Genomic DNA, 23,135 nt, shown 5'->3' with positions numbered 1-23,135 from the left:
GAGATGCAGCTGTGGGGCACCGGTGCTTCCTGCTGGTGTGTTCCTTAAATCCCATTTACAGCTCTCTGTTCCATGCTCTCAGCACTGGGTGCTGTGCTCAGGCCGATGACTGACCAGGGAAGAAGAGGTTTCCCTACAGCCATGGCCCTGTGCATGGAGGCTGCTTTGGCTCCTGTCACAAGGATCGTGTTTCAGGGACCCCCAAAGGGACAGGGGCATGTCTGGGGTGGCAGAGCCCCACTGACAGGCAGGGCTGGCTATGCCAGCCTGGTGCCACCTGCACCCAGCTCTGTCCTGCAGCAGGTTTGCACTGGGGGATCCCACCAGCTCTCCCACTGCCCTGGGAGGGACCCCAGCCTTCTCTCTTTTGCTTTAGGTTTCTGAGAAGTTCCTGGGTGACGAGCCTGCAATGCAGAGGGTCCTCCAGCAGGAAGCATGGCAGGTCAGAAGAGCTGGCTTCCCTTGGAGAGCTTCCAGCCTGGGCAGAGCCATCACCCCGCACTCCTTCCCAGCACCACGTGCTGCCAAAACAAGGCAGGGGCAGTGTGGGGTCCCATGGGGCTTCGTCTGCTGCTGACGACTGCCCACAGGCACTCCACAGGCAGGTATTGTGTTCTGGGGTCCCGGGGCAGCCAAGGCTGGCCTGGGGCAGCACTGCCACATGTCCCTGCAGTGGCCAGCTCTCGTTGGTGCTGTCTGAGGGAGCTGGAGCAGTGGGATGGAACAAGCCCAGCTCTGCCTGGGACAGCCGTGCCCAGGCAGTGCCCACAGTGCTGTGCTGGTGAGGATGGAAGCAGCCCTGAGCTGGGGCAGCGCTGGGGATGGGCTGTGTACAAAGCACATGCACAGGGAAGCCAGCAGCTGGCTTTGAGCCTTTTCTAAACCAGCTGACATCAATAGCATCTTCTGCTGTTTAGGACAAAACTCCTCTCCCTGCTCCTGCTTGGGTTCCCGCAGGCTGGCCTGGCCCCTCGCCAGCTGGGCACTGCTTTCCTTCCCTCTTCTCCTATTACCTCTGTAGTGTTTAGAACATAGAAAATGTGGTGGGTTTTTCCTGATTATGACAACAGTAAATGCTGATTTTAAAGACAGCCTCCTGTCCTTGTTGCACTGTGTCCAAGAGAAGGGGCTCAAGTCTGGCTCTGGGTGCCTGAGCCCAGGGAAGGGGCTTTGGCCATGGTGAAAGGACCAGGGCACTGCCCACTAATTGCCCATAAATGTTGCTGTTCCTGTGCTCACTTGCAAAACACTTTAAGAATCACTATGGCAATTCCCAGCAGCACTTTGAACCAATCTGGGTCCCCAGTGCACAGAAGCAAAGGCAGCAGCAGCCCCCCCACCACAGCCACGCTGTCCCACAAAGGCAGGTGACAGCCCAGGAGTGCCTCCACAAACACCCAGCCCTCCCCATGCCGAGCACCAACCACAAGGGTTAGAAAGACAGCCAAAAGAGACAAAGTTTGCCGTTTTAAATGAACTGCAAAATTTATTACAGTGGTTTGCTCCTGACAAAGAAGTTGGTAACCTTCTGCCTGGGAAGGAAGGGGGAGGAGTGGGGAAGGGCAGGGATGAGAAGGAGGAAAGGATGTAAGAGACAGAGAGAGACACTTAAGGGCACTTTTCATTTTCTGAAAATAAAACGTCTTTTACCTCCCAAAACATTTTCTCCAGTTCTTTAAGTTCACAAAAAGAAGGTGAAACCAAACCACTGACTTCAGGAGGAAAATGCACAAATGTGTTAAAGCAGAGACAAACATGCTCTTTCTTCTGTGTCTAACAAGCTTCACAAACCGCGGCTCTGGGTGCAGCCTCTGTGGCTCCTCAAGGCACCGGCAGAGCTGCAGCAGCCCCTGGGCACCAGGACATCCCTGCCCTGGGGGACAAACCTCAACGTCCCCGGCCATGCTGCAGGACCCCCAGAGCTGGGGGTCTGTGAGGCAGAGGCTGTGCCAGCCCCAGTGATGGGGCAGAGGAGAGGAGAACACGGCTGAGACCGAGAGAAAACTGCAGTGAGAGTCCAGCATGGCCCAGTTTGGGGGCTGCGACCCCCAGTGCTCCCAGTCCTGTCTGTGAGCCTGATTCCATGATGGGACAGGAACAGAGAGCTCTTTGCCCGTGGCTTCAGCACAGCATTTGCTGTCTACTGGGGCCATGGCAGAGCAAAGGAGGGGGCCAGGAGGCCCAGCATGAAGTGCAGGACAATCCTTATTCCTCCTTACCCGCTCAGCAGGTGGGCACTGCTGAGCTCCCCAGGTTTGCCCAAGATCCTAGGCACATGCTGGAGCTTGCACCTCGCTCCTGCCCGGCTGCTCTGCCACCATACCTGTGGGGAGGACTGAGCTGTGCTGCCCCTGGGCAGCTCTGGGCACTGTGGCTGCCACAGAACTGCTGCTTCCAGCACCAGCAGGCATTAGGAAGATGCACCTCAGCTGAGGATTCAGCACTGCCCATCCCTGCCTGCCCTCTCTTGGCCAGGGTAGCTGCAGGACACAGAGCTGGCAGCAACTGGGACCCAGCCTCTGCACCCTGGGGTCCTGGCACAGCTGCATGGGGCCGACATCTCCAGCCCAGCCCCAGCATTCTGTGTGGATTTCCTGCAGAGATCCCGCACCTCTGTGTGTTCCCTGGTGCCTGGAGACACCTCAACTGCCATAAAACCACAACCTGGAGGGGTTTCACCTCCCCTCTCTCCCGCCCTGTGCACGAGGGGCCCTGAGACATGGGCAGGATTGGGAGGGATGGCAGCAGTAAAGAAACAGCTGGTGGGGGCAGCAGGAGAGGAGCAGAAACAGGAGAAAAACTGGGACAGGCTTTACCCTTCCTTGGTGCTGCTGGGCCGGGTAGGCAGGTGACAGGTCTGGGCACCAGGCGTGCAGCGGAGCCGGGGGTCAGCACTGCCGGCAGCCAAGCCACGGCCCTGCAGCCTCAACTGTCCTTGCTGTGAACGAAACCTGCTGGGGCCTTTCCAATAGCAGAGGTTAAATAGCATCGCTGAGGAAGGCAGGGTGGGAGGCGGCGCCTGCCAGCCCCGGGCACCGGTCCTGCCCCTGCTGGAGGCACCGCGGCGCTGCCGGCTCCTGCTGGGGGCCGCTCAAGTCCGCTTGGCGTGCAGCATCTCGATGAGGAGGTTGTTGCAGGGCACCTCCCCGCTCAGGTGTTTGTGGTACAGGTACTCCTCAGCCTGCAGGCTCAGCGCCCGGACCTCCGCCAGCCACAGCAGCAGCTGGCGAAACTTGTCCGTGGAGTGGGGGTAGTGGCAGACCGTGTACTCCAGCAGTGCTGCGTTGGCCTTCTCCTGAGCATCCTTGGCCAGAGTGTGGTTCTCCAGGTATTTCACGTCTGCAAGAGGCAGAGTGGGGATGAAATGGTGCCAAACTCATGTGTCTGCCCCATCTGTGCCACACCGTGCTGGGTGAGCCAGGAGGGACCCACACTCCTGGCCAGCGTCTCTTGTGCATGAGCACACAGTGCAGGAGGGGTCCCACACCCCATCCCTACCCAGCCACGGGGTCCCATCCCTACCCTATTCCCCAGGCCTTCCCTGATGCTGAAGACAGATTCCAAACCCCCTGGCTGTAGGACTGGTGTCTCCCTGCCCTCACTGCCCAGGAAGCTGCAAAGCCAGAAGGTGTTGCCAGTTGTGGCAACACATTGGGAGTCGCTGCCATGGGCCCTCTTTAATTCCCGAAGGTCGAGGAAGCGGCTGAATTAATTCCCTGATAAACCTGGTCTTTCCAATGTGGCAACCAGGCTCACCAGCCTGGAAACCCTAATCCTCCATGCCTCTCCAGGGCCACAGCAGCTTCCCATAATCCTGCTGCCAGCAGGGTAGGGAGCAGCTCAGCAGCTCTGAGGTGCTGGCAGGGTCAATTGTCCCTGCATGCAAATATCAGTGGCTTTAGGGCACCAGCGCTGAGCATTGCCTCATCACCACCTACAGCTGCACACAGCCATGGTCCCACAGCCCTGCCCAGCAGAGACCTTGCTGCCAGCCCTGGCACAGTCTGTCCAGAGCAGGTGGATTTGGTGGATTTACTGTGCAGGACGGTGGGAGCACTGCCTTGGTCACAGCCTCACTGGCTCTGCTGCACACAGACCCTGATGCGTGGCCAAACTCCCACTCACGGGCTGGAAATGGGGAAATCTGGGCACAGGGTCTGGCCAAGGCAGCTGGGGCTCCCTGGAAGGGATTGTGGCACCCAAGGCTGCTGCAGGCCAGCAAAGCTGGGAGTCCCGGGGTCAGAGCCGGGAGCAGAGGTGGGGTCGGGGGGACTGCGGAGCCCCGGGGAGGGGAGGCACAGCACGGCCGGGGGGCCGGGAGCCCCCAGGGAGCCCTAACCTCGGGCCGTGCCTATGGCCAGGGCACTGCGGGGGCAGGCACAAAGGGCACAGGTTGTGCCAAGATGCAGCGGATCACATCACCCTTCCCTTTTCACTCTGACGGCACATTTGCTCCTATTGTCTCCTGCTACCCGGGTTGTTGTTATGAAATCTCTTTATCTGCATAAGGTTATTGTGCATGTCATTAAAAAAGAGAAGTTATATTGATAAATGTCAAATCTATCCCCTGAGTTGGCTCAACAATAGCTAGTTCTACTCGATGAACTCACCTGGTTCTCTGAAAGACCCTATTCACTGTTTAATTGAATATTTGAATAATCTTTTCATTCCTGCAAGGAATAAAGAATGTTGTCCAAATAACATTGACTCACTTCATTTAGAGACACTGCAGCAGTTGCAAAGACTGTCCTGTGACAAAGCCTCCCATCACACATACAGATATGCCTGGGATTATTTCTATGCCCTCAAGTGTTCTTCCTATTCACAGCTCCTTTTGTTTGGGAGAAGCTGCTGATAAATTGCAAACGCTTAAGGGAATGTGGGCTATAAAAGCCTCTCTTCCTCCCCTCCCCAAGAGTAGCTGCTTCATGAATGTAAGTCATGAAATCGAATGATAGGTCAATCCATTAAGGCTCTATTAAGCCCTTCTGTAGAACAAAGCTAACCTGTGCCGTCCTCATAAATATTGCTATTTTGAGAAGCCCTAATTTTAATTAAATCTCTTTACCTGCTCAGGAGAGAAATCTATTTAGAACTCAAATGGCAGCTCTTGTGAGCAGGGCTTGGCTTTGACTGTGCTGTGGCAGAGTGGTAAATGTGGAAATTCTCTTGTTAAAGGCAATTACATCCTGCACATAATACACAATCCCGTCCTCTACAGCTGAGCCTACGAAGGGCAAATTACTCCAAGTGAGCTCTGCAATATGGAGAGAAAAAGTTGCATTTGGGGCAAAATGATGTATGGGAAAACACAGCTATTGGATTCCACGCCCTCCCTGCGAGCCGCTGCTCTGGGGAAGCCTGGGGGGACCCCGCTCCTGCTCGCTGTGCTGTGCCATGCCAGGGGACACAGGGGGACAGCACCTCCCCTCCTGGCCTGAGAGCTCGGGGCAGCCCCCGGGGAAGGTCCCGGCTCGGGGTAGGAGCCCCCCCGGCTCCTGCATTTCCCAGCCTGGGCACTGTTTGTGCCACACCTTATCACTGCCTGAGCAGCGAATTATCGCGTCGCGCTTCTCCCGGTTCCTAAACAGCCCCGGAGGAAAGGAAAGCAGAGGGAGGAGAAACTGCAGGTGCAGGACGAGACAGCAGCTCAGCTCCCACCGCCGGTCCCTGGACGCGACCCCGCAGGTGCAGAAGTGCGAACACAGAGCCAAGGCACTGGAGCAGGGACAGGGCTGGATGGGGACGAGGACGGGGATGGGGACAGGTCTGCCACAGCCGGCGGTGGGCTCACCGTGCCAGCAGCAGCACTCTGCTGACGGGGATGCCAGGGGCAGGAGCGGGCTCTGCCACCCAGGCTCGTTTCATGCTCCGGCAGCAGCGCCCGCGGCTCGGGTTTATTTTGTCTGGGTGAGGTGGGAGCGTGTGAACGCGGCGGCCGTGCCCGACCGCAGGCTCCGGGCTGAGCCTAATCGGGAGCGCAGGAGCCCCTGCCCAGGCGGGCTCTGACGCAAATCCCGGGAGATAGGGCCGGCCCGGCCGCGGCCGCCTCTGTCAACACTCCTGTTTTCCCGGCCGTATCAGCGCTTGTTTCCCTGCCCGGCGTGATGGGCGAGTGACCAAAACAGGCTCCGCTTGGCCAAGGCGGTGACAACGTCCCCTGCAGCTGGAGCAGAGCCCGGCCCCGCAGCGGGAGACGCTTTGGGTCCCGGGTGAGAGGGGACAGGCAGGTGCCAGCTCTCGCTCCTGGCTCCTCGTTAAGTCCCCTCTGTGTCACAGCCGGAGCCCGGGCTGCGTGTGCCCCCTCCAGCCGCGCTCCCGGCCCTGAGCCCCAGTGCCCCCCCAGCCGCACTCACCCAGGCTGAAGAGGATGAGGAACTTGAGGCAGACGAATTCGTGCCGATCCACCTGGAGCGAGTGCAAGTGCAGGACGAGCTCCTGTGCCCGCAGCACCAGCGTGTTGAGGATGGAGCCGGCCTGGGCTGCGATGGCTGACATGTCCACCTGCGGGGACACGGTGGCATCAGCTCTGGCAGCCCCAGCCCCAGCACAACCTGCTGTAGGGCACCTCACACGGGCAGGAGCCAGGTCCAGCCCCTGAGAATTAGGGGTGTCAAAAAAAGAGTGATGGGAGACACTATTTAAAACGGGGAGCCCTTCACATGGTGCTGGAATTGAAGGCACCACATCTCCAAAAGCCCCCTCCAGGGAGGGAAGGGGCTCCTCCTCCCATCCCACCGCTGACAGTACAGGTGGGGCTGTTGATCTCCCACAGGAACCATTCTCCAGAACCAGGAGCTGCGTGGCAGGATGGGACAGGACGGGACCTCCTGCACAAGCAGACCCAGAGTGTAACACCACCTGCCTGCCCTAGGCTGAGTTAGCAACACTGGGACAAAGGAAAGAAGTCACTCCGTTCCCCCATGCAGCCCCTGCCCGTCCCCACTGCCCCTCCACAGTCCCAGAGGCCGTTTCTCACCTCCTGGCCAGTGACCAGCAGCACGCTGTGCTCCTTGCCATGCTGCAGCTGCCGGTAGATGTGGTCAAACACCAGCAGCTCACTCCAGCAGTTCTGCAGCAGCTTCATCTGGTCACCCACCTGAAACAGAGCAGGAGCAGCAGGGCTGACACCCACCATGCTGCAGTGCACAGCACACACCCTGTGCCTGGCAGGCATCCCATGGGAGGGGGGTCCCCTGGGGTGAGCATGGAGAGCTGGAGCTGGACCCCAGAAAGGGGAGCCCTGGGCTGGAGGAGATGGGCAGGTGGTTTTGCAGAGCTGGCTTCAAAGCAGCTCAGCATGTTTCAGTGGCACTTGCTGGCCCTTATCAGCACGTGTCTTCCAACCCCCCAGGCACAACCTCCCCAAATCGCACACAAATTTTAACAAAATGACTGCAGAAGGGACACGGGGTGGCTGCACAAAGAGCCTGTGTGTCCAGACAGCCCCTCTGGATACTTTAAAATGAAAGAAGACAGTGCCCATCCTCGACTCCCTGCTCAGGGTGGCAGGTCTGGGGGGGCAGCAGGGCCGTGGGGGAGCTGCTGGGCGCAGGACATGGCTGTGCCCTGCAGCTGCCAGCCCGGCCCTGCCCACGCACCAACACGCACACTCGTGCCCATGTGCTGCGAGTCTGTGCCCAGAGAAACACCTGGCACTGTCCCTGTCAGGAGCTCGAGCTGGAAGGGTCCCCAAAGGTCTCGCAGGGCACTGGGCACTGCAGGCAACACCAGTGACTGGCAGGGTGAGCTTCCAGAGCCAGCAGCTGCACTTGGAAGAACAAAAAGCCCCCGGAGCTGTGGCAGGATGTAGGGCACGCTGCCTTCCCCACCCTCCTGCCAAGACGTCCCATGGCTCATGGGCTTCATCCCCTTGGCACTGCTCTCCACTGAAGCCCAACTCCTTTCCACAAAGAACTGAACTCCTGCCCTGCCTGGGCTCCCCTTTCCTGCAGGGCCAGTGTAGAGACAGGGCTGGGATTACAGTCCTGCCTCCACTACCGCCCTGAGGAGCAAATCCAGTGCCAGCAGCCGAGCTCAAGCTCTGCAGGGCCATTGTGCTCCCCTGTTAATAGAGGGAAGACAGATGCAGCATCACAGGGCTGGATAATGCCCTCGTTTTGCTGAAGAGGCTGCAATAAACCCGCGCTGGGAGATTGCAAAAGGAATAGAAGCCAGATGAGAAAGAGCTTTATGGTCTCAGAGCCGGCACCCCCACGAGCTGCCGAGGGCAGTGGGCGGCCAGAGCAGGCACGAGATGAGGAAGGCAGTGATGGTGGCTGGGCTGTGGCACCACTGCTGCCCACCTGCGCTCACCCCTCAGCCCCAGCGCAGCAGCTGCCGGTCGTGGCTCAGCACCACAGAGAGTGAGGCTCCCGGTCAGCTGCTTGACAAAACCCTGGGGAAAAGCTCATTCTGCACTAAACCAAAGTGGAGACTCTCTGCAGCCGTGGCCACCCCTGCCCAAGGTGAGTGGCCATCTGTGACGGTGGCCAGCCCGAGCAGGGAGCTGGGGCCAGCCCAGCTGCACGATCCCGGCCGGTGCCGAGCGCCTCCGCTCTGGCTCAGTCAGGGCGTTGTTTTGGAAGTTCTTTCCTGTGCCTCATTCCTGAGCGGGATGAGCTCCAGAAGAGACAGAGAGAAGGTTTTGCCTTGAAAACCATTTAGAAAAATCAGCTTTTCCAAAGAAAGCACTTCAACAATGTCGAAATCTTATTTTCTTCCTTTAAAAATTGCTAATCAGCCTCTCCCAAACTCTGAGGGGTTTTTGGCTCCCTCCCTGAAGCCCCTCAGCAGCACATTTCACCCTCGATGGCTGCTGTGGGGCTGCTCCTTTGCCAGCACGTTCCACCAGGCCGCGGTGCTTCCCGGGAACGTCGCAGTGCACCAGAGCCACACGGCCCTGCCATGGGGACAATGTGCTTGGGAGCACAGTGGGGTGGGCTGGGGGCTCCGTGGACCAGCCAGAGCTGGCTGGGGTGTGTGGAGCTGTCCCCAGCAGCAAGCCGGGTGTCCCCATGGCCAGGCTGGGTGGCAGCGGGCAGCCCCACGGCCCCGCTCCGGCTGCAGGGGGGCTCAGGCTGGGGTCACCGGGCTGCCCCCCACCCTGGCCAGCCAGGAGCAGGGGGCTGCTAATGGAGGGGCACTCAGAGGCAATCAATCCTCCCAGCCAGGCGGCAGCACGCTCACTGTTAAAAGTTAAGCAAAGGATCTTCCTCTTTTAATGTCAAGGCTTTTCCTCGGAGTGCTTTATCAAAGGCCTGATGTAAGCTGTCTTTGAGAGGCAATCCTTATCTTTTCTTTAAAGCGAGCATTTAACCCATTCACAAAACACGCGGTGAAACCCTTCCCGCGCTGGAAGAGCAATCCTTGATGGGCTGCAACCCACAGAAAAGGCAGTTCTCTGTGGGAAAGGGTCTGGGATGGTGCTGGAGGGGAGGCAGGGCATGCAAAGGCAGGGATGGTGCTGCCCAGGGCTGTAGGACCTGCATGTGTTTTAAATCTTCTGCATAGTTTTAAATCTTCTGCAACCTTCCCTGTGGGTTCATAGGTACAAGGTGAAGAAGCCCCTGCAAGTGTCAGGGCTCCCCAAAATGTGCCCAGGCCATGCAGGGATGACGCAGCCCCACAGTGAACACAGTGAGCACAGTGAGCACAGTGAGCCCCCACCCCAGGGACCGCTGCTTTAGGAAGGAGAGTGACCCACCACCAGCCCTTCTTTGGCAGGAAGCCCTGAGCTGGTTCCAGGATATCCATCCCCAGCCGTGGGCACAAGCAGCACTCGGATGCCCCTGGCCTGTCCCCACCACACAGACGCCCTCCAGGCCTCCTCCCAGATCTCGGGTGCAGCATTTGCCCCACAGCCCTCTGGCAGATGCGTAGCACATCAGCACCCTGAGCAGCCCCAGCAATTACTGAGTGCAAGCAGGACCCATCACCTTGGCCACTGAGAAGCGCGAGAGCGAATTGGTGTCCAGCAGCCACCCACAATGGACATATGTCCAAGGTGTTAATGGCCAGCACAGGTCCCCACTGCCCTGCCCAGATACCACCAAGGTGTGCATCCCAAAATAAATAACCATCAACACCAGTGTGGCTAGCCCAGGATCCTGTCCCTGCTGGCTCCCATGCTGCTGCAGCCCCGACTGCACGGGCAGGGCTGCGCTGGCCGGGACACCACAGGCAGGGAAGCGTCACATTTCCCCCAGTGCATGGGATGCTGAACATTGCTGCAGCATCCACGACCAGAAGGAGATTTTAAATCTGCCAAAAAACGCTCTGGCCACTGGCCAGGAGATGGGGTCAAGATGACCCACATGTTAAAGGCAGAGAAGCAACTGACTGCAAATAGGCTTTGTCGTGGCTCTGGGATCTCTAAGCACAACTGAGGGAGAGCAGCCCAGCAGACAGAGCCAGTGACCACAGGGACCTCTGGGTCTGTGGGAATGGTTCTGCTCTCAGCATCTCCCCCCATCACTGGAGCTTGCCTGTGGATGGGAGGACAGTTTGCCCCATGCCCTTGGCACAAAAGGGCTGAGGAAGGGATCGGCATCATCCCCTGCAGCTGCACTGTGCCCCTCCACTGGCGCAGGGACCCGGTGCACACCCAGCCTGGCCTGGCCTTCGGGCTGAAACCGTGGCAATTTGTTTAACATTCCTGGCTGCTCATCCCAATCTAAAGGTCACTGCAACCCTGTGTACACGATATTGATATGTAGGTATGGCAGTGACACCTATATAAACCAGGCTGTGGGAGATGTGTGTACAAACCACACCAAAACCAGACACAACGTGAGCATGCAAGCACGCGGCCATGTGTGCACATCCCTCTGTCTGTCTCTCTCCATATACATATAAAAAAATTACATCTGAAAGGACAAAGTTGCCTGAGACTCACAACCCAACAAAATATATTTCACCCCTGGCCCATATTTTTCTTCCTGAAAAGATGCTGCAAATCTTCCCTCAGTCCTGACACATCTCATCTAGACTCAGTTAAAGTTCGTATTTATGGGCGGCAGCGCTGACCTCTTCCACCTCCGCCCGCGCGGCCTCGCGCCGCGGCTGCCTGGCCGGCCCTCGATAAACAAGCGGGCCCCCAAATCCCCCTCTGCCGTGCAGTGTTATTAGTCTTGCCTCCGAAGGCCAGCGCAGTCCGTAATTCTCCTCCTGGTGACACGAGATGAGCGCTGCGACATCAGTCTCCCGGAGGATTGGCATGGGGACCCTCGTTTGTCAGTGGCAGACTGACAGAATTACTGGCCCTTAAATGAAACGATATATCTGGGAAGTTAAATCTGTTTTCAATCTGACTGCCCCGCGCCTGCGGGCGGACGTGGCGTGTGAGCCGATGTCAAGAGGCCATTAGCCCGTGGCCCCCCTCCTTCCCCAGGCGCAGTGGTGGAGCCAGGGGGGCTCTCCCCAGTGTCCCCCAGCCCAGCCACCACGCCAGGAGTGTGGAGACAGCAAAGCACCCATTCTGGCCCTCAGCAGAATGGGAATGGGAACAAGACTGGCCAGCTTCAGGGGAAATTGCTCCCACTCTCCCTGGGCAGGACTAAACCCTGAAAATCTGAAACCCTTGTCCCTAAGGATTTGCTCCTTCCTCTCCAGGCTCCCTGTGAGGCTCCGGGGAGAAGCCAGATCTCTGCTAACAGCCCTGTGGAAGGAGCATGGTGGAGCTGGGTGGCCTCAGGCAGGGCAATCCATGATGGGGCAATCTGCCCACACCTGCCCTTCTCACCTGGCTGCAGCTCCTCCCCGTGTAGTGCCAGCCTGGCACGATGCCCTGGAGAAGTGTCCCAGTGGTGCCTTTCCAGCCTGGCTCCCTGCACTGGCATCAGCCAACAGCCCTTCCCTGCTGGGGCTGGGGACCTTCACACAGACCTTCCCAGGGCATGGAGAGGGCTGCTGGCATCCCTGCCCTGAGGAGCCCCGAGATGACTGCCGCTGCCATCGATCTCGGAGATTGTGATGTTCCTCCGTGCCGGCTTTAGGGCAGAGCCATAAACCCCGTGCTAGCAGGAGTTCATTTACCGCCCCAGCAGCCGTTTCCTTTTATGTGCCAGGCAGGAACAGGAATGGGGATTCAAGATCTCAGACCTACTCCTGCTTCCCACTGGCTGCGCTCCCATGCCTGAGGAAAAGCCTCCCCCCTGGCCAGGGAGGATGAGCCATGTGGGGCGGGCAGGGGTAGAGACAGAGGACATCAGGCACCTCCACTCCGTGCTGGGCTCATCACTGCCGGCGCTCTGTGCACAGGAGGGAGCCAAGGATGGAGATGCTGCATTCTGCCTCTCCCACTGGAGCCAGGGTGGGCTGAGGGGTGCTGCAGTCCCCAGCCCTGGGAGATGCTGGGAATGCACCCCGCAGTCACCGTGTGGATAAGACAAAGAGCTGGAGCCCCCAGGATGGAAGCGATGGATGTGGGCACCCGCTGAGCACTGAACCCCACACCCTGAGCACAGCAGGGCACGTGCCCTGCTCCCTACAGGACACTGGTAGCTCTGCCCAGGTGAGGCCTGTGGCACTGCCATCCCCCCCAGAGTCCCACAGCAGGAGGAGCACCCACCAACACCGATTCACACAGGAACAGCCTATTTTGGTGGCACAATCATGCTGACAATGGAGTTACAAGGCTACACAACTATATAGCTGGGAACTGAATTTACACTGTTTACAATATCTCCTGCAAAAACAACAACCACCCTGTTCCCAAAATCCAGGCTGGACACTGATATGATTGAAACAAGCCCAGCCCATCCTTACAATGCCATTTCCTGACACTGTTCTGACAGACAGGGGCTATTTTGAGCCACAAGGCTTGAGCACACTCAGCCCCATGGCACCTATGGCACGGGAAGAGCCTGGTCCTGTCCTACAGCACAGTCTCACTGGAAGAAGGTGATTTTGGCTAGAGCCAGGCAGCACAATCTCATGCTGGAAACACAAGAAAGAACCTGAGTCTCATCATGGCTGCCCCAGGATGTTGCTCTCTGGGTTTTGGCAATGTTGCAAAATTTTCTCTCCCATTTTTGCACCAGTTTGGGATCTTAGGTCAGCCCAGAACATGGATGGAAGATTTCTGAAACCTTGGCAAGGTGTGTAGGATGGCAGAAGCTGCTCCAGCCCTGCAAACCCTCTCTGGGCCCCAGTAAATGTTCAGAGACATTTGCCAGAGGGGATGTTTTGGCAGGATGGAGGTCAGCTCCGTGTCCCCCAGCCGGGCACACTCATGGCTGCTGGCAGCAGACAGGGCTCTGGATCAGGCTGGGGCTGCCCTGGCTGCCTGGTGCTAATAGCACCCACCTGACCACATCGATTTTCCTCCTGAAGGCAGAGGAGAGAATTGTCTCAACTATAATTCCTCAACGTTACATTTTTCAATTATATCTTGAGCTTGACACCACAGTCACTCTGCCGGCGATTGCCGCAACACCTGTCCCCTCTGTGATGAATCTGAAACCATTAGCCCCACACAACAGTGGGAATCGCTCCGGCATCGCAGCCGTGCCCCGGCACCTCCAGCCCTGCTGTGCAGGGAGCTGGGAGCAGGACTGAGATGTGTCAACACATCCGCAGTGATGGCCCCAGGCCCCAGGTGCTGCCCTGTCCTCACAACATTTCACCTGCAATCCTGCCCTCAGCCACATCCCGGCCTCACATCATGGCAGCCTCAGTCCTGCCCGCCTCCCACTGTCCCCCAGAGCAGCATCCATCCCACTGACAAGTCCTACCTCCAGCTCCTTGAAGAAGATGCAGCTCCGTGCCCACTCCACGATGGAGAAGAGGGTCTGGTCTGCCATCTTGCACATGAGGCCGAAGGTGGTGAGCTTCTCGTGGCGGCCTTTGCCCTGCTCTTGCTGCAGGCAGGACAGTATCCGTGCCTTCACCTGGGCCTCCTCGGGCTCCAGCTGCAGCAGCTTCAGGATGACCTCAGGGATGTCAGGGGGGGAGCTGCTGGGGTAGGTCTCTGGGTACACGTAAGCAGGCACAGCCTCGTGGGCATTTGTGTAGTGGTCGGGGTACTCGGACTTGATGGTGCGGTTGGGGAAGGAGGGGTAGTGGTAGCCGGGCAGCGGCGCATGGCCGGGCACAGTCATTCCCAGGGAGGGCGTCCCGTAGGGGCTGCGCTCGTAATCCGCGGGCGTCAGGGCGGCCGGGTTGGGCGGCAGGGTCTTGGACATGGCGTGGATGCTGTGGATGGTGGAGGACAGGCTGTAGTCACTCTGCACAGGGGACATGATCTGAGGCACCGTCTCCAGCTTGAAGCCGTTGGCACGGATCAGAGCTTTCTTCTGCTGCTTTAAGGCACGGTCCCGCTTGTACATGGGTCCAAACTTGTTCCTCCCTCCACGCATCCGGTCTGCACGGACAGCTGGAGACAGAGAGGCCAGAGACTGCAGTGAACCCACACAGAGATAGACCAAGGGCTTATGCAGGGCACAGAGAAAATTCTGGGGGACACAACTTAGTGGCAAAAAGGGTTTGGAGGGCACTGGGGAGACTGTCCCAGAGAGACGAAGGCAGATTGTGACACTCCCAGCTCAGCCAATGTCACCCTCAGAGCCTCTGGGGGTTGCAGGAAAGGAAGAGACATTTGGCTTCCACTACAAAATGAGCTGGGGTAATAAAGCAGCTTTCATTCCCTGTGGGTTGAGGGGAGAGCCCTTAAAGCCTGAGCAGAGGAGGGGATTTGATGCTCACTTTAGTTTAGCCTGGGGAGCGGCTTGGCCAGGCCTCGGCAGCATCAGGGATCCCCCCAGGGGCAGGGAAGGGGCACCGCTTTGCGGGGAGGGTGAGACCCTCCTTGCTCCCCCACACCAACCTGTGTCACTGGAGCAGCCCTGGGATTTCCTTGTTTCTGCAGAGACTGGGACCCCACAGCCCCCCTGGACCCCGGTTCCTCCTGCCCAGGCTGCACATCTCTGCCCCTTTGTGGAGCAGCACGGCTGGCAGGTCCCAGTGAATGCACTTCACCCCACCGGCCCCAGGCAGGAGGCTGCCAGCCCTGGGGATACCAGCCCTGGCGAGGGCTCTGCCAGTCCTCCGAGAGCTGCAGCAAAGGTGATGTTCCCACCAAACCGAAAACCCCCAAGGATCTGCCAACACGCAGGGGAGCAGGTGCTTCTCTGCAGAAGGAACCTGTCCTGCAAGGCCTTGCTGTGCTCCGGGGGCTGCTGCCCTGGCACCCCCTTGGAAGAGGCTCCCATGGCTGGAGGCAGGAGCTGGGGCTGGACGGCAGCGCAGGGGCAGGAGGAGCGCGCCGGCGAGAGCAGCCTGCAGTGAGCATCAAAGGCAAACCCCTCTGCTCGCTCGTGTTCCTGCTGACAGCCAGCGGGTCCTGCTTTGCCTCTCAGCTGTTACCTCTGCCTTTCTTTCGCCTACTTATCCTGGGGCTCACAGCCAGCCCCCCCGGAGAGCTGGAGCACCTCCCCAGCGCTCCCAAGGCAGGCTGGAAAGGCGGGAGCGTGGCCGGGAGCAGCAGCATTTCCAGGACGAGCAGGAATGTGCTCCCAGGAGAGCCGCCCTGGCTTCCTCCCTCATTCTTTATTCATGAAAACAGCATCTCACTGGGAGCGGGCTGCCAGCGGCAGCTTCTGAAGAGAGGGGTGCAGCGGCCCCTGCTCCCCAGAGCCGGCCCAGCCCCTCTGGGCAGCAGAGAGCTGTCCCGGGGCAGCTCCTCTCTCGGGTACAGGGGCGGTGCCCACACTCAGCACGTGTGCACAGCCCAGCCGGGGTCCCACACAGGCAGGCAGGCTGGCAGCCCGGAGCCAGAGCACACTAAAATCCAAATCCCGCAGCCACTGGAGTGACATTATCCCAGCACGGCTCGAGGTCGGGCACAGTGACGCCCAGGGATCGCATCCCAGAAAAAACCCCCGTGACCCTGAGCAAGGGTGCGCAGGCAGAGACCCTGCTAGGGCTGCCTGCACTCCCACACACGGCGAGAGGTGCTCGCAGTCCGGTCTCACAAGCCCTCCAGAGGCAACCGCATACACCTCCTCCCCTCTCCCAGTAAGAACACAAAGGGAGAAAAGGCCTTTTAATTCCCTCCTGCTCTGCTTTTCCTGCCATTTGTGCTACACTTGGGATTGGGAACGACTTGCCATTTGCTGTGTTCCAGCTGACAGCAGAGAAGAAAATGATGCATCCTGACCTCCAGGGCAAGGGGGCCCAAGTGGAGCCGCCCAGGAAGCGCCTGCACCCCCAGCAACGTCCCCAAAACCATCAGCAGGTGACCTCCGAGCCATGCACCCACACAGTGGCAGGAGGGGTCTCCAGCCCCCTGCATCCCCCCTTCCCACTTGCACTGCTCTCATCCCAGTGCAGAGCCCTGCCTGGGGCAGGCTGCTGGCCAGGCTCTGCCTCCTTTTGGCCACCTTTCTTTGCCTGGGCAGGAACGTGGAAGGTGCCATGGGTAGCGCCTGCAGGGTGCCCAGGGCTGTGGGCAGCCTTCAGCCAGGGCTGTGCTTCTCCTCCCGGGCAAGTTTCGCTGCCACCTCCCCGCAGGCACTTTGAGGGTGCCTGTGTCAACACTGTGCTCCCAAAATCAATCACCTCGGGGTTGCTCTTGTCGTGTGGACCTGCAGACTAGCCTCCAGAGCATCACCTCTGATGCCTTGCCCAAAAAGACTAGAAGCTGAAAAAGGTGATCTCTTTTTCACCACAAAAGAGACGGTTCCATGGGAATATCGCCCTTGTCTGGGTGATTGCCTCGTCCGCCAGCTCTGCTAAGGAGCCAACAGCAAGAAAACACACAAGAAAAGGCTGTTGGGACAGCTCTGGGACCAAAGCGCCTCCACGGTGTACACGACAAAAACTGCTGGAAAGGAACAAATTGAGACCATGCCTTTTCCCCCCGGGTCCCCCAGGCACTGTCCCTGCCCGTCTGTCCGAGGATCTCCAGCCCCTGCCCAGCGCCCAAATCCCCCTGCCACATCGTTCAAAACGGCCAGAGCATGCACCGAGGGAATTAGGGCACCAGTAACTCCAGCCCAGGGAGAAGAGTGGAACTGGGATCTGTTTTGGAAGCTAGCCTACGCCGGGAGTTTGCAGGGGTTGAATTTGCAGCTCGATGTTGTGTCTTACTCCTGCGCTTCTGCTCGCAGGCTCCCACCCCGCTCCCGGAGCGAGCGGCCAGAACACGAAGGACTTTCCGATTAACAGCGCTGTGTCCCGAGCAGCGAGCCCGGCGGGCGAGGGGCTCAGCCCTGCCAGGGTCAGGCGGGACAGCTCAGCCCACTTCCACCCGCTGCAAAACGCAAACAATTTCGAGGGCGAAGTGGGGAGGGGGCGGCTGACTCTGGGTTGGGGGGCTCCTTCTGCCTCTGCTTTTGCTCTGCCGTCCCGTGCCAAAGACCTAACACCTCCAATACATTTCGTTGCCGGATGCTGAGAATTGCAGAACCCGCAACAATCCCCGGGCTGTCGGGGCCCGACTCCGATGTCGGGATCCTCTGAGCCGACAGGAGAGAGGCGGCGGCTGTGGGGCTGGAGTCGCCGCCCCGGGGATCACAAATCCGTTATACTAAATGCCACCGAGAGGGAAAATATAATTCGTGGTGGGTCTACGGCAGTTTTATTGCGGTCCCCATAATTTTTAACGTTTTTCCTTAAGTCTCGGCTTCTGGAATTATGTGCTTAAGGAAAACAGTAATTTATTTGCTATTTCCCAACCTTCCTGCCAGCAAAAAAAATTCCTGGAAAGTTGAAATCGTAGCGGCAGGAATCCCAGGGAAACAAACAAAATGAAACAAGGAAAATAACGAGACGACGCGAAAAAACGATTTTTTTTCTTAACTTAAGAGGGGAAAACGGAATCGAAGCGGCGGCGCGACTGACCGGCCCGGGAAGGTGGCGGCGGCGGGGACGGCGCGACCGGTCCCGGCAACTGCACGGTCCCCGCACGGTCCCCGCACATTCTCCGGCCCCCGCCGCCCACCGCCCCGCCGTGCCGTACCCGGGCCGTCCCTACCTTCCAGGCGCATCCCCACGGTGAGGCACTTCTGGAAGCGGCAGTAGGGGCAGCGCTTGCGCTGGGTCTTGTCGATCTTGCAGCTCTGGCTCTCGGTGCAGGTGTAGTGCTTGTTGTTCTGCACCGTGCGCTTGAAGAAGCCCTGCGGCGGCGGGCGGAGGCGATGCAGTGGGTACCGACACCGGCATCCCGGCACCAGAACCCCGTCCCCGCCACCCGCCTTGGGCAGAGGCTCCCGCCGCGCTCGGGGCTCCCGTCGCGGCCGCGCTCCCCTCCCGCCACCGGCCGCGAATCCGCCGCTAACGAAAACGTGCGAGAGAAGCCCCGCGACCGGTCCCGTTACCCCGGCCCCTGCAGAGCCCCCTCCCCGCTCCCCACAGAGCCCCGAACCCCTCTTCCCCGTGCAGCGCTCCCCTCACAGCCCCGGCCACACAAGGCGCCGGTGGCGCTGAGCCCCGGCCCCGCTTCCCCGGCCCCGCACGGCCCCAGCTGCGTTTGCCCAGCCCCGCACAGCCACGGCCGGTCCTACCTTGCAGCTCTCGCAGGTGAGCAGCCCGTAGTGGTACCCGGAGACCTTGTCCCCGCAGACCGGACACAGCTCGTCCAGGTCCTCATCATAGGAATAGTCCATCCCCTCCAGCGGCCCTGCTGCGGCACGAGCAGCGGTCAGCGGGACGGGATGGGACGGGAAGGGGACGGACGGCGGCCCCGGCCCCGGCGCTGGGTGCGGACCGGGAGTGGGCGCGGTGGAGACCGAGCGGCAGGTGCGGGAGCCGGAGCTCTTTATAGCGCCTGGAAGAGCATCTCCATGTTGGTGCGGGCTCACGGCCAGCCCCCCGGGGCTGGGGAACCTCCTCTGGGAGAGCGGGCGGCTCGAGGCGGCAGGGACGGGGCGGGGGCGGAGGGACCCGGCGGCCCGGGGACACGGCGGCCGGGCTGGGGAGCGGCTCGGCCAGGCCTCGGCAGCATCAGGGATCCCCCCAGGGGCAGGGAAGGGGCACCGCTTTGCGGGGAGGGCGAGACCCTCCTTGCTCCCCCACACCATCTGTAGGGAACAAGTTCCCCAGCCTCTCTGGAGTGGCCGGCCTGAGAGGCAGGACCTGCTGGGAACCAGGAGTCTCCAGGCTGGAGCAAAATTGATCATTTCTGGGTTGCTCTGCTCAGTGCACAGCCCTGGACCACCAGCTTTGTCAAAACATACCATTACTCCCCACCAGCTGCCCCTGCCAGCCCGGGAGAGCTTTGTGGGGAACACTGGGGTGTTCAGTGGCTCCTAAAATCTCCTCTGGGGACACCACTAAGGGGATGAGTTTGGACCTAGCACTGGCCACCCCAGCAGGAGCACTCACTCCTAATGGTGTCCCGGTCTGCCTGTCAGACAGCAGGTATTGAATCAATGCTTCACAGTTAGGTTTTCTTGGTGGAATGTTCCATGACGGCAGCAGACCAGCACAGGAGCACCCTGGCTCCTGGCACGTCCTGTTTATCAGGATGATCCCAGGCCACACGCCGCGGCCCAGGACTTAGTTATGGGGAGCTCGAGGCTCCAGCTCTGAGCCAGGCACTGGAGCTGAGCCCATTCTGCAGAGCCAACCCACTGAGTCAGGGACCCTTTGTGGCTGGTGCAGAGTCTGTCCCAGCATGGTGGGAGCCTGTTGCCAGCACAGCAGCTCTGGGGCCCAAGGCTCTGGGTGCCCGGAGCCTGGCACAGCTGGGGACTGCTGCTGGCAGTGCCCCACAAAGGAAAGGCATGGCTGATGGCCCCATCCTGCCAGGCTGATCCTGCATGGTTTTTCTTGAAGGGCTCATCCCACAGATCTCATCCCACCCAGCTCATCCCACTCTCTCACACCACAGACCAGCTGCCCACGGGTGCAGTGGGTAGGAAGTGGCGCTGGCAGGGAGAGCGGCAAACAGGAAACGGGCTCAGCAGAGCATCACTCCAGAGCCACCAGGAATGGAACCCAGGCTAAGAATAACAGCAGAGCAGACTGCAGTGTGGGTCAGCCACTGCTCGGCTGGGAAGGAGTGCTCCCACCATCAGCAGAGCCCCTTGGCCATGGCCCCCACAGTCACCACGAGCTCCTGGGGGAGCTGCCAGGCAGCCATGGAGTGGGACCTGCCATCCAGGAAAAGGATGGGCTCTGAGTTGGGTAAACTGAGCAAACACTGCAAGGAACAAAAGCAACTGAGAGCCAAAGGCTGTGATCCCTGCCAACACGGGATGGGGACAGGACACAGACTCAGCCAACCCCAGGAGTCAAGAAGGTCCCAGATGCCTCCCATGCCCGTGCTCCTATGGGCAACTCCAAACCCTTGGATGACCAGGGACCCCCAGGCACCACCAGCTGTGCTCCCAGAGCCCCTCTGTAGCCAGATCTGTCATTTCTGAGCAGCAGTTTGGCCACGGGGCCAAGGCTATGGCGAGGCCTTGCTCTGCTGCCCGTGATCTGCAGAGCCGCCATCCCCACGCCCGCTGACGGGAAGCGGAGGCCCACACACAACTCCTGCTTCCTCGTCAAGCCCTGCCGCGTCCCCAGCTCTGGCCTTGGCTGCCACCATGCCGGGGAATGGCGGCAGTGGCTGGGAGATGGGTGGGATGGGGGACCGCGGTTCCCCCCTCAGACACGTACTCACCGCGAGGCGGCTGCACGGCTGCTGCGCGTGGGGCCGGCGAGTGGGAGAGCCTCGCTCGGCCACCGGCCAGGAGCTGCGACCCGAGGAGCCTCCGTGGAGTGTGGGTACCGCTGCCCTGTCCACGGTAGGCTGGGGGATTTATGGGGACCCGTGTCTCTTGGGAAGGTGTTGGGGCTCTGGCTGCGCACACGCCGCCCCGGGCAGGACACCAGCCAATCTCCTCCCCATGGGGGCCAGGCTCAGCCAGGATGGACCCACTTCGGTGCCTTATTGGCTTCTGTGGCCACGTGACCATGCTGAAAAACATCATAATTAAGCTACAAAACACTGCCCATAAACTAGCATTAGAAAGTGACAGCGAAGATAAGTGGAACCTCTGCAGCAGATAAGGTGCCCCAGAAGGGAGACCCTGCAGGGAGGTGGGGGGCACCAGAGTGTCCCAGCACCCATGGCTACCCTGATTTATGGCCCAGGGCAAGAGGGAGGGAGCCGAGGGCACGGGGCAGGACACCTCTGGGAGGAACGTGAGCTCACCTCACCCGCCCAGTACTGGGATGCAGCCACAGCCTCCTCAGCCCTGAGTGGTCTCCTCTGCAGGGGAGGGCCAGAGGAGGCTCCTCCACACACAGGGCCCCACTCCCAGGTCCCAGGGGCTCACAGCGTCAGTGGCCAGCAGCTCTTCATTTGCCACTGTCAGAAAGCCAGCGCCTCTGGGCCTGGGCAGCCACGCCTCGGCTGCGTTTTAGCCGTGTGTGATTCCCCGTGTTTTGCTGCCATGCTCGGTCCTGCCCACGGGCACTGTGCCGGCAGATCACGGCTTCCAATTGCCCTGTGCAACACAGGAACAGCAAAGCCAAGAGCGGGGATCTGCTCTCAGTGCCGGCCCCGTGCTCTGTCCATCCATCACCATGGTGTCTCCCCACATGTTTGCAGTGTCCTGCTCTCTGCTTTATCCCACAGTGACGACAGCCTTGAGAAGGGGTGGCTGCCTCAAGCCCCACACCCAAAGCCAAGGCTGTGTTCTGCTCTGGCCAGGCAGCTGCTGGTAACCCGGGTGGGACAGCAGAACCCCCAGTCCTGGGCTCAGGGAAAGGTTCGAACTCTCTCGGTATCGGCAGAGCCCTGACATGGTGTGACAGAGGCGTGCCCTGCAGTATTCCCATGCAGAGTGAGCAAAGCAGTGAGCCTCGGGTGCCGAGGGGAGAGGAGTGGGAGTGCGGGCTGCACAGCCCTGCTTGTTTTTTCCTTGCTTTGCAGCTGAAGAGAGGAGAAAAACTAATGAAAACAGAACTCGGGAAGAAGCGCCAGGCCTGGAGTGGCTTCCGCCCCAATCCCCAGCAATTATCAGCCACATGCCAGATGTTCCGATGCGATGCCAATGTCAGAGAAAATAAATCTGTGTCGGGTTCAAGGTCCCTGCCGGGCCGGCACGCAGCGGCTCGAGGCTCAGTGCCGCACAAGGCGGGACAGAGCTGCGGGCCGGCCGCGGCCGCTTCCTCCTGCCAGGCATTGTTCCCCTGGGAAGCCCCGGCCTCACACCGGCCACTTGCTATTTTTGCAGCAAGGTGCTTTCAGGGGTAAATACGTCCCTGCTGGCCTTGGGCACTTTCCTCTGCGCGGGCCCTGGCCAAGGCTGTGGCCTGGCTCCTGCGGTGGGCGCGCGGCCGCGGTCAGGGCCAGTCATGGGCCGCGGTGCAGTCCGGCGGGGCCTGGTGGTGGCGTGAGGGTGGATGTGGGAGGGTGGATTTGGGAAGGCCACGCTGGAGTGGCTGCACAGCCACCAGGTCGAGCCAGCTCCTGGCAGCCTTAGGGGTTCCCGGGGACAGCAAGAGGTACAGACAGGTGACATTTTGAAAGCCACAGCACCTAGGAGGGAAGGATGAGGTGGGTCTCTGGCTTTTGGCACCACAGGATGTGCTGGGGAGTGGATGTTCAGGGCTGGGGATAGGCCCCAAAGCTGCTGCCGTGAGCAGCACTGTCCTGGCCAAGGGAACAGCACGGCTCTGTGCCCTTGATGGGCCCAAGCACGGGCACATGTCACCAAAGCTCCAGCTGTGAATTTGGAGACTGACCTGCCCCATCTTCTTCCTTCGTGGCCACGACACAGCCAGAGCCTGCGGATCCACACCACCCACGGCGGGCAGCAGTATGCTTTGGCTCCTTGCTGGTGCTTAGCCTTGATGCTCAGCAAAGCATATCTCCTGCTCGGATTTTATCTCCATCCACTCAGCTTATCGGCACGGGGCAGCCCTCCTGCCTGCGCCACGTTCCCGGAGCGTGCCTGCAGCAGGTGTGGCCAGCACTACTGTTTGCCAAACGCCGCTGCCTGCCCGCAGTCCCTGACTCCAGGGCCCGCGCTGATAGTGCGCGCGCGGCGAGGACTTGGGCGATAGCGTTCCCAATGACATTACCTTGTCCCCCGCATTCTTCCGATGCCACACACGCCTTCGCTCGGGGTGCGGGCGGCCCGGCCGTGGCGGTGGGTGCAGATGCTGTGCAGGCAGCACTGGGAAGTGCTGGT

At 60.0% G+C, this 23,135-nt stretch overlaps 1 protein-coding gene across 1 annotated transcript; it reads right to left on the bottom strand.

Annotated features, from left to right (window-relative positions):
* Positions 1-1,459: 1,459 nt before the first annotated feature.
* Positions 1,460-20,837, bottom strand: NR5A1 (nuclear receptor subfamily 5 group A member 1). The gene is made up of 7 exons (XM_015644570.2): positions 20,615-20,837; positions 18,507-18,622; positions 17,978-18,119; positions 13,737-14,377; positions 6,980-7,099; positions 6,357-6,504; positions 1,460-3,339 (listed from the first exon to the last, which is right to left on the bottom strand). The coding sequence occupies exons 2-7, from the start codon at positions 18,606-18,608 to the stop codon at positions 3,092-3,094; spliced, it is 1,401 nt and encodes a 466-aa protein (XP_015500056.2). The 5' UTR covers positions 18,609-18,622; positions 20,615-20,837; the 3' UTR covers positions 1,460-3,091.
* Between the last annotated feature and the right edge of the window lie 2,298 nt (positions 20,838-23,135).

This window comes from Parus major, chromosome 17, assembly GCF_001522545.3.
Source record: "Parus major isolate Abel chromosome 17, Parus_major1.1, whole genome shotgun sequence".
Lineage (NCBI taxonomy): Eukaryota > Metazoa > Chordata > Aves > Passeriformes > Paridae > Parus > Parus major.
The sequence above is the reverse complement of the archived record's forward strand: the minus strand, read 5'-3'. Positions and strand labels throughout refer to the sequence as shown.